Source organism: Pongo pygmaeus, chromosome 15, assembly GCF_028885625.2.
Source record: "Pongo pygmaeus isolate AG05252 chromosome 15, NHGRI_mPonPyg2-v2.0_pri, whole genome shotgun sequence".
Lineage (NCBI taxonomy): Eukaryota > Metazoa > Chordata > Mammalia > Primates > Hominidae > Pongo > Pongo pygmaeus.
The window spans coordinates 92,952,682-92,964,039 of NC_072388.2; the positions used below are offsets into that span (position 1 = coordinate 92,952,682).

An 11,358-nucleotide genomic window follows, 5' to 3' on the forward strand; every position below is an offset into this window, starting at 1 on the left:
TTAAAATGGCTGGGTTGGATCACCAGAATGCCAAGTATTGACATCCCTGGCTTCCCATCCTGTGATTCCGACCTGGATCCAGGGACACTTGGCACACAGCCGGCTTCATCTCCATCCTCCCTCAGGGAAGACATCACTAGTAGATCAGAGTGTCCTATCTACTGAACCCTTGGAATCTCTCCACAGGGCACCTGCCAGTCATCGCCAATCAAACCCGAGATGACGGTTGAGATCAAACAGACTTTTCATTCCTGGTTGGTGCCTGGGAGAGTGACGAGGCCTATCAGTGCTGGAGGACACAGTCAAGGTGATGGGTGTGTGGGGGTGGGGGAGCGTGCAGAGCAGGGGCGCAAATGTGGGGCGGTGGTCCATCTGGGATGCTCCGCAGGGCACAGACACCACTACCATGTCACTTTTGTCCCACTAGCCCTTCTTTACGGCTTTACCCAGGCACCCATTATATCCAGCCCAGGGGAGAGGCAAAGGCGAGGGAAGGGCACCGACTATGAACCAGGTGATTGATGTGTTTGTTGAGTTTTCATGGCTAATGTCTTAATCCTCATTATCAACCCTGCCAGGGAACTACCCTTAGCTCCACTTCAAGGGTGAGGAATAGGAGGCTCAGAGCTTACTGATCATGATGATTAATCATAAAATCACAGTAATTGGCTTGGGTTGCACTCCAGCTTCACCCCTTTTGGCTGTGGGGTCTTGGGCAAGTCACTTAGTCAACCAGTGCCTCAGTGTCCTCATTTGTAGAGTAGGCATAATAGCAATATCCACCTCATTATGAAGGAGTTAATACAGAGGAAGTTTTTGAAACATTATTAGCATTTAATAAGAGGTCAGTAAACTATTTTCGAGGCTGTTGGCATGGATTTCGTATTCATTTTGCTACCCCCAGCACTTCAGAGAATGTCCTGTACATAGTAGGTGTTCATTAAATGCTTTAGAACCACTTGTTGAGCATTATCAACTCCCCAGGGAAGTCCCACGTGGGTCTTCTTGTTGCCGAGAAAGTCCCACATAAGTCTTTCTTGTTGCCAAAGAGGACATCTCAAAGAAAATAACAAAAATATACTGAGCCAAACAAAAATGCAAGCACAACATAACAAAATTTGTGAGATGTGGCCAAAGCAGTGCTGAGAGGAAATTTTATAGCACTAAGAGGCCTACATTAGAAAACAAGACAAATCTCAATCGATGATCAAAGCCATGCCCTCAGAAAAAGAAAAGTGAAATAAGCCCAAAGCATGAAGAAGAAAGGAATAAAGATAAAAGCAGAAGTCAATGACATTGAAAACAGAAAAAAAAAATAGAAAAAAAAATAAAAGAGCTGGTTTTTAAACAGATCAATCAAATTAACAAGCTTCTAGCAAGACTGACCAAAAGAGAGAAGACATAGATTATGATATCAGAAGTGAAATGCAGTCAGGTGTGGTGGCTCACGCCTGTAATCCCAGCACTTTGGGAGGCCAAGACGGGAGGATAGCTTGAGCTCAGGGGTTTGAGACCAGCCTGGGAAAAATAGTAAGACCTCCTCTCTACAAAAAATTTTAAAAAATTAGCTGGATGTGTTGGCATGAACCTGTAGTCTCAGCTACTCCGGACACTGAGGTGGAAGGACTGCTTGAATCCGGGGGGTCAAGACACTGCAGTGTGCCACAACTGTGCCACTGCACTGCAGTGACAGAGCAAGACCTTGTCTCAAAAAAAGAAGAAAGAAAGAGAGAGAGGAAGGAAGGAAGGAAGGGAGGGAGGGAGGGAGGAAAAGACAGAAAGGCAGGCTAAAATAGTAAATGTTATGATGTTATATCTTAGCATAATAAAACTTGTAAATAGGCTAAAGAAAAAACATATGATCTTATAAATTGATGCAAAAAATTCATTTGACAAAATTTAATATCCATTCATGACAAGAACTCCCAGAAAATTAGGAATAGAAGAAAGTATCCTCAACTTGATGAGGAGGATCTACAAAGTTCCAACAGCTACATCATATCCCATGGTGAAAGACCAAAAGCTTTTCCCCCAAAATCAGGAACAAGACACAGAGGTCTGTTTGCACCACTCTTCTTCAACATAGAACTCTTTCCCTGAACCCCATCCCTCTTGAGACTCCACATGGTGAAGATGGGATGAGCTCTCCTCTTTTCCTGGGGCTTGAGTCCTCAGACTCACCAGCTCTAACCCCACTCATTCATATCCCTTTCAAGAATGCACAGGGGAATGTAAGTGGGCTTACCTGATTTTATGATGTTGAATCTGCTCTGATTTATACTAGGAAAAACCAAATCATTTGCCAAATATAAGTAGCACCGACTTGTGGCATGCTATCATATAGCACTGTATCACATGATAGCACCATATCAATATCCATGTGTGCAGCACAGAGGTCGAGAATTGATGATGTAATTCAACCAGGAAACTGAGGCCCAGAGAGGGTGAGTGACTACCTCAAGATCACACAGCCAGGTAGGGGCAGAGCTCAAAGATCTCATCTCCAAAGCCAGTCTCCCTTTCATGGTACAATAATATGGTTGAAAGCACTTCCAATGTGGACCTTGATCACACTGATAGTGGTTTCTGTCACTGGAGGTGGACTGCAGCCAGGGGTGCTGGGGCTGGCTGAGCCGGGCTGTGACTACTCTGGGGCAATGCAAGGTCTCTGCCTCCTCTGAGGGCACAGCCACACCAGGCAACTTCACCAGCACAGGAAGCCCTCGGCCTGGCAGCCAAAGGGGTTGGCTTTGACCTGGTGCCTCCTGTTCCCAGGAAGCAAGAAGCACGTCCACTCTGATTACGGCTGACAGCCTGCCGCAGGCTGGTCTTTGCTAGAAATACTGCCATTATGTAAGAGGTTACATAAATCATCTTGTGATGTCTGCGTCGCACGTCCATAGAGGCGCTGCCGGGCCACTCTGTCCTCCGTGTGGCCTTTGTTACGTTCCCCGAGCTGGCGTGGTCGGTCGGGCCTAACTCTCCAGGGCAGGGGTGGGTGGCTGGCTGGGAAGAGTCTGCAGCCCTGGGCTAGCAAGGCCCCTGGGAGGGAGACGGAGCCCTCATATTGGTTCACAGTTGTCGGTGGGAGCAGCATCTCAGGATCATTCTCACCCTAGCTTTGTCATTTACTGCCCATGGGACCTTCAGCAAGTTTCCTAGCCCAATTTGTGCCTCAACTTCCTCATCAATTAAAGAGAGTAACCATGGCAACTGAGAAGAACAAATGACAATATATGACACATATTTCCATCAAGCAGGACTTTACACTCATATGATGAGGTGTGAGAAACAGCACCGGGTGGCTGGCAGAGCAGAGCTCCCTCCCAGGTTCTTCTCCTACCTGGTTCTGCCTGGTTCTGCCTTGGATGAATCTCTGCCCCTCTCTGGGCCTCTCTGTCTTCATCTCTAAAATGAGAAGTCAGCCCATCTTTTGGAACTGAATTTTCTGTAGAGGTGTGAAAATGTAAAATCTCCTTTAACGTTTATTTTTGGCAATTTAAAACATTACCAAACATGTACCAACAAACAAATACATTTAAATGCATTTTAACTCACAAGGTGACACGCTAGGCTGCCGACTGGTGAACTTGGGCAGTCAGGTTAACTCCTCTGGGGACCAGGTAATAGTTTCTCCAGGGACTCCTTTCATTTGATGACCATCCTAAGATCATAAGAGAAGCTTTTTTAGGCCAGGCGTGGTGGCTGAAAGCTGTAATCCCAGCACTTTGGGAGGCTGAGGCAGGTGGATTACCTGAGGTCAGGAGTTTGAGACCAGCCTGGCCAACATGGTGAAACCCTGTCTCTACTAAAAATACAAAAATTAGCCAGGGGTGGTGGCATGCATCTGTAATCCCAGCTACTCAGGAGGCTGAGGCAGGAGAATCACTTGAACCTGGGAGGCAGAGGTTGCAGTGAGCCGAGATCGCACCACTGCACTAGAGCCTGGGTGACAGAGCGAGACTCTATCTCAAAAAATAAATAAATTAAAAGATAAACTTTTTTAAAAAGTTGACATCTCAACTGCTTCTCTCTATAAACCGAGATTTTGTAAATGTTCTGCAACCAAAACAAAGTATGGCTGATGGCTGATGTGAAACCATAATCCATATCTCCTGATTTCAAAGTTTTATATCATCAGAACAGACTCCTTGTTCTAATGCATTGTTTGCAAATAAGTAGAAGGTAAGCATTTGAGCATGGAAAATAAATTTGTACTCATAGCCCATGGTTCTCATGGTTTTACACATTGAATCTCCACATTTTTTTTTTGAGATGAAGTCTTGCTCTTGCCCCCCAGGCTGGAGTGCAATGGCACAATCTCAGCTCACTGCAACCTCTGCCTCCTGGGTTCAAGGAACCTCTGCCTCCTGGGTTCAAGCGATTCTCCTGCCTCAGCCTCCAGAATAGCTGGGATGACAGGCGCCTGCCACCACGCCTGGCTAATTTTTGTATTTTTAGTAGAGATGGGGTTTCACCATGTTGGCCAGGCTGGTCTCGAACTCCTGACCCCAGGTGATCCATCCGCCTCGGCCTCCCAAAGTGCTGGGATTACAGGCATGAGCCACCGCGCCCGGCTGAATCTCCACATATTTTTAAATGGGCATCTCTGCTTCAAAGCAATTTGAAAACCCACTGCCCAGATGAGCTCCTCGGGTCCCTAAGGCTTGGCCTGTGCATGCCCTGCCAGATGCCTCTTCTCACTTGCAGCTGCAGTCTACACATGTGCTGGCTGAATCCTAGAAGGAGATGATGTCTGTCCACATCCAGAGGTTCTGGAGGGGTGGCTCCCAGGAGATTGCTAGGGAGTTGTTCTGCTTCACTGATGAGTGGGCGGGAGACAAATGTTTACTTATCAAGCTAAAGCAGGGAATGCCACCTCCACACCCTCTGGTCCTTGCACACAGTAGGTGTTGAATGGAGTTGATACAAAGCTGGGAGTCCCTGCGGCAGGGTTAGCACAGTGGGCCGTCGGGAAACCAAGGCAGCAACAACTGGTTGGGAAGGGGCCGTCAGCGGCCCAGCTTATCCAAGTTCAGGGCAGTTGAAGCCAGCACAGCTCACGTGCCTTTAACAGAGCTTTACAGAACTCAGGCTCTGGTGCTGGGCGATGCAGTCGGGAAGAAGCGCTTCCAGCTCTCATGTGCCACAGTCCTGTAGGATCACAGACAATTCGTTGTCATGTAAGCCATAGCAAACACAAGCATCCTTCACTCAGGCCTGCTGTGTGCTGAGTCCATTCAAGTCACAGGAGATACAGAGAGAAAGCTGTGGACGAGCTCCCTTTCCTTCTGGAGCTCACCTGGACGGGGCAAACAATCAACAGACAAAATTAAAAAAAAATAAGACAGATAACAGCTGTTTACAGTTCACAGGAAAAATCCTGCTCAGTGGAATGCGCAAAGTATTTAATTCATAAAACATTTAGTAAGAAGCTACTCTGTGCCAGGCTCTAGTAGGAGTCAGATTACAAAGGGCCTTCTGCATTTAGCTAAGGAGGTTAGACTTCATCTTTGACTCTAGGAACACAGGGATGGGAGGGGGCATTATTAACAATGCTAGGAGTTGGTGCAAGGCATCCTGGAGGAGGGGATGTTTGAGCTGGGCCTTGAAGAATGGCTGAGAGGACAGGGTTGGCTGAGTTGGGCCCAAGAATCAGGTTTGAGGCTTCTGTGGGTGTGTCACCAACTGTAAATGGGAAAAATAATCCCCTCTCTGCCCAGACCCAGGACAATAATGAGAGAACACTGGGGGAGTCTTATGACTCGTATGATTACTGCTGTCTTTCCACCTGCCTATATGGCCAATGAGAAAAACACAGAAGAGCCTTCCCTTGTGTGGGTCAGAGGCACCCTGAGGCCTGGCCTCAAGCCACAGTTGCCTCCTCTCCCCGCTCCTGACTTCCCAAAGCTGCAGCTCCCGTATTCCTGAGTCAGGAAGGTCCAACATTGGGCTAGAAGAGTGGAACCCAGGACGCATGGAGAAAATCTGGTCTTCGTGGCCGGCAGCACTTAGGCAGCGTCTGGTGCTCACGGGAGCTCCAGGAGGCAATGTGGCCAGGCAGATCCAACTTCAGCCTTTGGACACAGACGGGCCTGGCTTCAAGTTCAAGCTCTGCTGGTTAACAGCTGTGAAGCCTTGGGAAGGTAACTCAACCTCACTTCATTTGTCAGGGCAACCACAACACTACCCTCACGGAGCTGCCCCGAGGGTCAGGTGAGGTCTTCATGTGGTTGTGGAATACGGCTCCTGGCACATGCTGGGTGTCCACAAAGAATCCATTTTCTTCCACTTTTCTCTCCCCTTCCTTTCTCTCTTCCCTCTTTTCTTCCTTCTCTCTTTCCTCAAAAAGTGTTTGGTGGAAGAACAGCCCACATTAAGAGCTTTGGAAAGACTTTCGTAAGACACCGACTCACCTCCCACGGAGTCCACGGGCCTGGTGGGGAGGCTTACTACTGGCTAAGAAAGGAGAGACCGCTTCACGAGTGGGCAGTGCAGAATGGGCCAGCAGGGCTGCAGGTGCCATGGGATCTCAAGGAAGCTGGGAGCTGAGCTGAGTGGCTCTAAAATGTCTTGATGCCCTTAGAAGAGAGAAGACCTTCTGGAGAGAGGAATTGATGCAGCCCACACAAAGCACAGAAGGCCTGGGGAGAAAAGGGCAGAGCACAGCAAAGCAGGTGGTTATGTAGTCAGGTGCCGGCTGCTGGAGAGGTTCAAACTCTTGGCTGTGCACACCAGCCTCATGCAGTAGGCAGCAGGGAGCTGGCCCTGGTGGCCATGGGCCCTCAGGGCACTCTCTTCAGCCATGTGTGCCAGATGTTTTGGAGCAGAAAGGACGTTTCCTGCCTGTACCAGTCAGGGTGGGCTGGGACGTGCTGCAGAAACACATAGCCCTCAAATCTCTGGTACTTCAAATGATGATGGTTTGGCTCTTACCCATGCAGAGGTTGCCGCAGGCAGGAGCAGCTCTCCAGGGCACGTAGTGGCCGCCAATCTAGGATGCATCAGTCCAGCGGCACTTGCATCTCGGTCCACACTTCCCCGACCCCGCAGCAGGGTAGGGGCATGGAGAATACAGTGCTGGCTTTCAAGGCCTAAATTGAGTCACAGCTTGTCAGCACCGGGCCATCTCCTCCAAATCCTTCGTTTTGCCTGTAGGGACCCTCGGGCCGGGGGTAGGGGAGATGGCTTGGAGTCAGGCCACAGCAGCTGTCTATTGGCCAGTGGGAAGGAGCGGGGCCATCACTCCTGGATGGAGGCCCTGGCCCTGCCCTGCCAATGCCCCCAGTCTGGGTAGGGAGACTCCAGGGAGGAGTCCTGCAACCTAAGATGCCAAATCTTAGGTTGTAGTACGGAGGTGTGGGTTGGCGCGTAGACCACCAGCCATCTGGCTGGTGAGGGAGACAGGAGGAGAAGGCAGTAGAAGGGGAAGAGGAAAGGAAGGGGAAGGAGAGGAGGGGGGAAGAGGAGGCTGAGCCTGGGCAGAAAAATGACGAGGCGTGAAAGGGGCCCGTGAGCTGGGCTGGCACGGAGGCACGACCATTAGCATTTCCCAGGCGGCCGCCCTCGCCTTCAGCCTCACCTTCCCTCTGACCAGTTGGTGGGCAGGGCCAACAGCGGCTCTGGGCTCCCTTGCTCGCTCAGAGCGGCCCTGCTTGCAGCCCCGCCGGCGTTGGCACGGTGACAGTAGCCAAGTGTGCAAACTTGTGCCATTGTCCGCAGGCCAGGGGGAGCCATGGAAACTGGCTAATATGACACAGGAAAATGTTTGCTGATGGCAATTCTATGGGCTTTGTCCACCTCTTTCTCCATCATGACGACTCGATTTAAGTCCCTAACTGTTTGACTACAAATGCAAGGGGACCGTGCAACGCCAACCTTTTGTCCGGCTGCGCTGAATGGGCAATTCAGGCTTTGTGCAGCTCAATTGAGGAAGCAAACATAAAGACAAGATTCCTGAGAGCTCCAGCTCCCTTCCCATGGATATCCCAGCACCTCGTTAGAGAGTCCTTCCTCAGCCACCTTTTCCGACAGGCATCAGTGCACCTCCCGACCTTGAAGGCCCTCCATCCCGGATCCCTGGGGGATCCTGGCAGGGAGGGTGGTGGTGTTGGCAGGGGGAGAGAGAGAGAGAGAGAGAGAGAGACAGAGAGACAGGAGAAGAGAGAGTGAGAGTGAGAGAGCCACTCAACACTCAAGGACAGCGGGAAAAGCAGCCCGCCCTGGCTTACCCCGTCCGATTGTCTGTCCGCACTGGAGCATGGCAGCTGTAGGCCTGGAGTCTTTGGGGGAGGTTTGCAAGCCTGTCTCCACTAGGCCCAGCCCCTTCTCGATCCTGGACATTTTAAACACAAACACACACACACACACACACACACACACACACACACACACACACACCCCACCCCCTTGAGAAACCAGGGAACCGAGGTCAAGGGGAGGAGAGGCGTGGAGGCCGAGGAGAGTGGGGCTGAAGGGTAGAAATTTACCGGGAAATGATTGCATTTGGGAGCTGTCTTTTTTGTGATGGTCCCCATGGTGACAATTTGTGACGGCAAAGAATGTGGGAACGGGGCGCCGCCGCCTGATTGGGATGCTTTGTATCTGGAGAGGCGCTCCTGATTGGCCTGAGGGGCCCCCCAGCTCCGGGGAGTTGTCCTCCATTCAGCCCACTCAAGGGTTGCACAACTGCTTCCAGCCGGACGGAGCTCGGCCGGCTGCGCCGGGGCCTGTCCCAGGTCTGCAGTGGGGAACCTGCCGGGCCACGTTGGTGGGGCCCGGGCCACACCTTCGGTCAGCTGGAGGCCCGGTGGCTCTGGCCCGACTGGGTGGCGGGTGTGGGGGCAGGCTGGGGCCTGGGGGAGGGGCGAGGTGCGGTGGGTGGTGGCTGAGGAGGCATGAAATTGCTGCAGATGCTTCTTCGGGGGAGTCCCTGCTGCCCACAGCCTGAGATCAGCCCGCAAGGCAGGTCTCGATTAAGTGCCAGACAGGGGTCCTGCCTGGTCCTGCGTGAGAGCTGGGGGTGGAGCGTGGGGACTGAGGAGGGGGGCTGGTGCTCCTCGTGCTGAGGGCAGGAGTGGTGGGAGGGGGAGGCTACCACCAGGGCGGAAGGGGGCTTGGCCTTGCTTTAAAGAGGAGCAGTTGCCTCAGCTCAGAGAATAAACACCTCGCTGGCAAGTTGCACACATTGGCAGCGTGGTGTGTGGGAGATGGGGCAGGCTGGGAGTGTGTGCCAGCCCCAGCAATGCCACCTGTAGCTGGGTCACCTTGGGCGAGTTGCTTGACCTTTCTGAGCCTTGGCTGCAAGAAGGGGCACCAGACCCAAGCAGGCTGGGCGAGGCTCTGCTGGCGCCTGCCGCATCCCAGGTGTGCATGAAGTGCTCAGCCACTTGGCAGGCACATCCCTCTACCTAGGACTCTGTTTAGGGCTGAGAGGTGCTGGGGTGGGGACACTGTTTGTAGGCAGGTGCTGTGGTCTTTTGGGAGGGCTGGGTGTGGTTGCTCGGAGAGACTCCGATGGCTTGTTTTGTCCCCCAGGTCAGCTCGGTGCCCTTCCTTGGAGCTGCCGGCCACCAGCAGAGCCTACCCTCTTCATGGAAAGCCTCGTGCAGTGGCCCCCTGGTGATGGCATCCGACAGTGATGTGAAGATGCTGCTGAACTTCGTGAACCTGGCGTCCAGCGACATCAAGGCAGCCCTGGATAAGTCCGCACCCTGCCGCCGCTCCGTGGACCATCGCAAGTACCTGCAGAAGCAGCTCAAGCGCTTCTCCCAGAAGTATTCCCGGCTCCCGCGGGGCCTTCCGGGCAGAGCTGCTGAGCCCTACCTGAAAAGGGGGTCTGAGGACCGGCCCGGGAGGCTGCTCCTGGATTTGGGCCCTGATTCCAGCCCTGGTGGGGGTGGGGGCTGCAAGGAGAAGGCGCTGAGGAACCCCTACAGGGAGGAATGTCTTGCTAAGGAGCAGCTCCCACAGGGGCAGCATCCAGAAGCTGCCCAGCCTGGCCAGGTGCCCATGAGGAAAAGACAGCTGCCTGCTTCCTTCTGGGAAGAGCCGAGGCCCACCCACAGCTACCATGTGGGGCTGGAGGGGGGACTGGGCCCCAGGGAGGGACCTCCCTACGAGGGTAAGAAAAATTGCAAGGGCTTGGAGCCCCTAGGGCCTGAGACTACCCCGGTGCCCATGTCTCCAAGGGCCCTGGCTGAAAAGGAGCCGCTCAAGATGCCTGGGGTCTCCCTGGTGGGCCGCGTCAATGCCTGGAGTTGCTGCCCCTTCCAGTACCATGGACAGCCCATCTACCCGGGCCCTCTGGGGACCCTGCCTCAGAGTCCTGTCCCCAGCCTGGGCCTTTGGAGGAAGAGCCCAGCCTTTCCCGGGGAGCTGGCGCACCTCTGCAAGGATGTGGACGGCCTGGGGCAGAAGGTATGCAGGCCGGTGGTGCTGAAACCCATCCCCACCAAGCCGGCTGTGCCCCCACCCATCTTCAATGTCTTTGGCTACCTCTAGCTGGGCCGAGAGGGCCTCAGCCCCCACCTCTGGCCTGCAGGAGTGTCGAGGTCCCCAAGGCGCTCTCCTGTGAGGAGGTGGCTGGGCCACATTGTGGCCTCTTCTGTTTGTGTGCATATGGGAGTGGAGGGCAGGATTGGGGTGGGGCTCCTCAGGCAGTCACCCTTCAGCCTTGCAGCCTTGGAAGCTGGGGGGCTGGACCTGGTTGGCCCCTCCCCAAGCAGGCCAGGGCCCAGCAGCTTGTCCCGCTGTCCCTGTGCAGACCATGGGTGCTGGGATGTTGCCCTTCCTTGCAGTCACCCCAGAAGCCAGAGTGACGCATCTGTTCACCTGCCACTCACTCTGCGAGCCAATCTCAGTCATTGTTCTTGTTCTTCTTGTTCTTTGTAAATATTGAGAAAGTTAAAAGAATAAAGATATTTCTTTTGGAGTTTCCATATCTTGGGTGTCATGAAGTTGAATGAGCCCCACCCAGGCTGAGGGCTGCTGGCAGAGGTGGCTGGTTTCAGGGAGGCCAGGAGTGGTTGAAACCTCTGAGATATTTGGGAATGGGCGCTGGGGACCAAGAGCTTGGTTCAAAGGAAGGAGGGTGAGGAGGAGAGGACAGGAGCCATTAGGGAAGGACATGCTGGCGTGGACCCCCAAGGGGGGAATAGGCGCTGGAGAATAGGCGCTGGAACCAGGGGAGGTGGGGCTGCAGTATCAGCGCCGCCCTGTGCTGTGGGGCTGGACGCTTCCTCTGGGGGTCTCCTTACCCCACCTGCAGGACAATGAGATGAGAATGGGTCTCTCTGCAGTGCTTTCTGCTCTGTGTACAGCCTCAGGGCAGCCTCTGTGCCAAGGTGGTTGTGCCCA

General features: G+C 53.2%; 1 protein-coding gene and 1 long non-coding RNA gene across 2 annotated transcripts; one reads left to right on the forward strand and one right to left on the reverse strand.

Annotated features, from left to right (window-relative positions):
• Positions 1 to 818: 818 nt before the first annotated feature.
• On the reverse strand, positions 819 to 7,699 carry LOC129012141 (uncharacterized). Its single transcript, XR_008493567.2, has 5 exons — positions 7,583 to 7,699; positions 4,705 to 5,302; positions 3,559 to 3,664; positions 2,246 to 3,448; positions 819 to 1,056 (listed from the first exon to the last, which is right to left on the reverse strand). It is a non-coding gene; the product is annotated as an uncharacterized LOC129012141 (long non-coding RNA).
• Positions 7,700 to 8,677: 978 nt separating this feature from the next.
• On the forward strand, positions 8,678 to 10,942 carry FAM181A (family with sequence similarity 181 member A). The gene is made up of 2 exons (XM_054447498.1): positions 8,678 to 8,738; positions 9,538 to 10,942. The coding sequence occupies exon 2, from the start codon at positions 9,625 to 9,627 to the stop codon at positions 10,501 to 10,503; it is 879 nt and encodes a 292-aa protein (XP_054303473.1). The 5' UTR covers positions 8,678 to 8,738; positions 9,538 to 9,624; the 3' UTR covers positions 10,504 to 10,942.
• Positions 10,943 to 11,358: the final 416 nt, after the last annotated feature.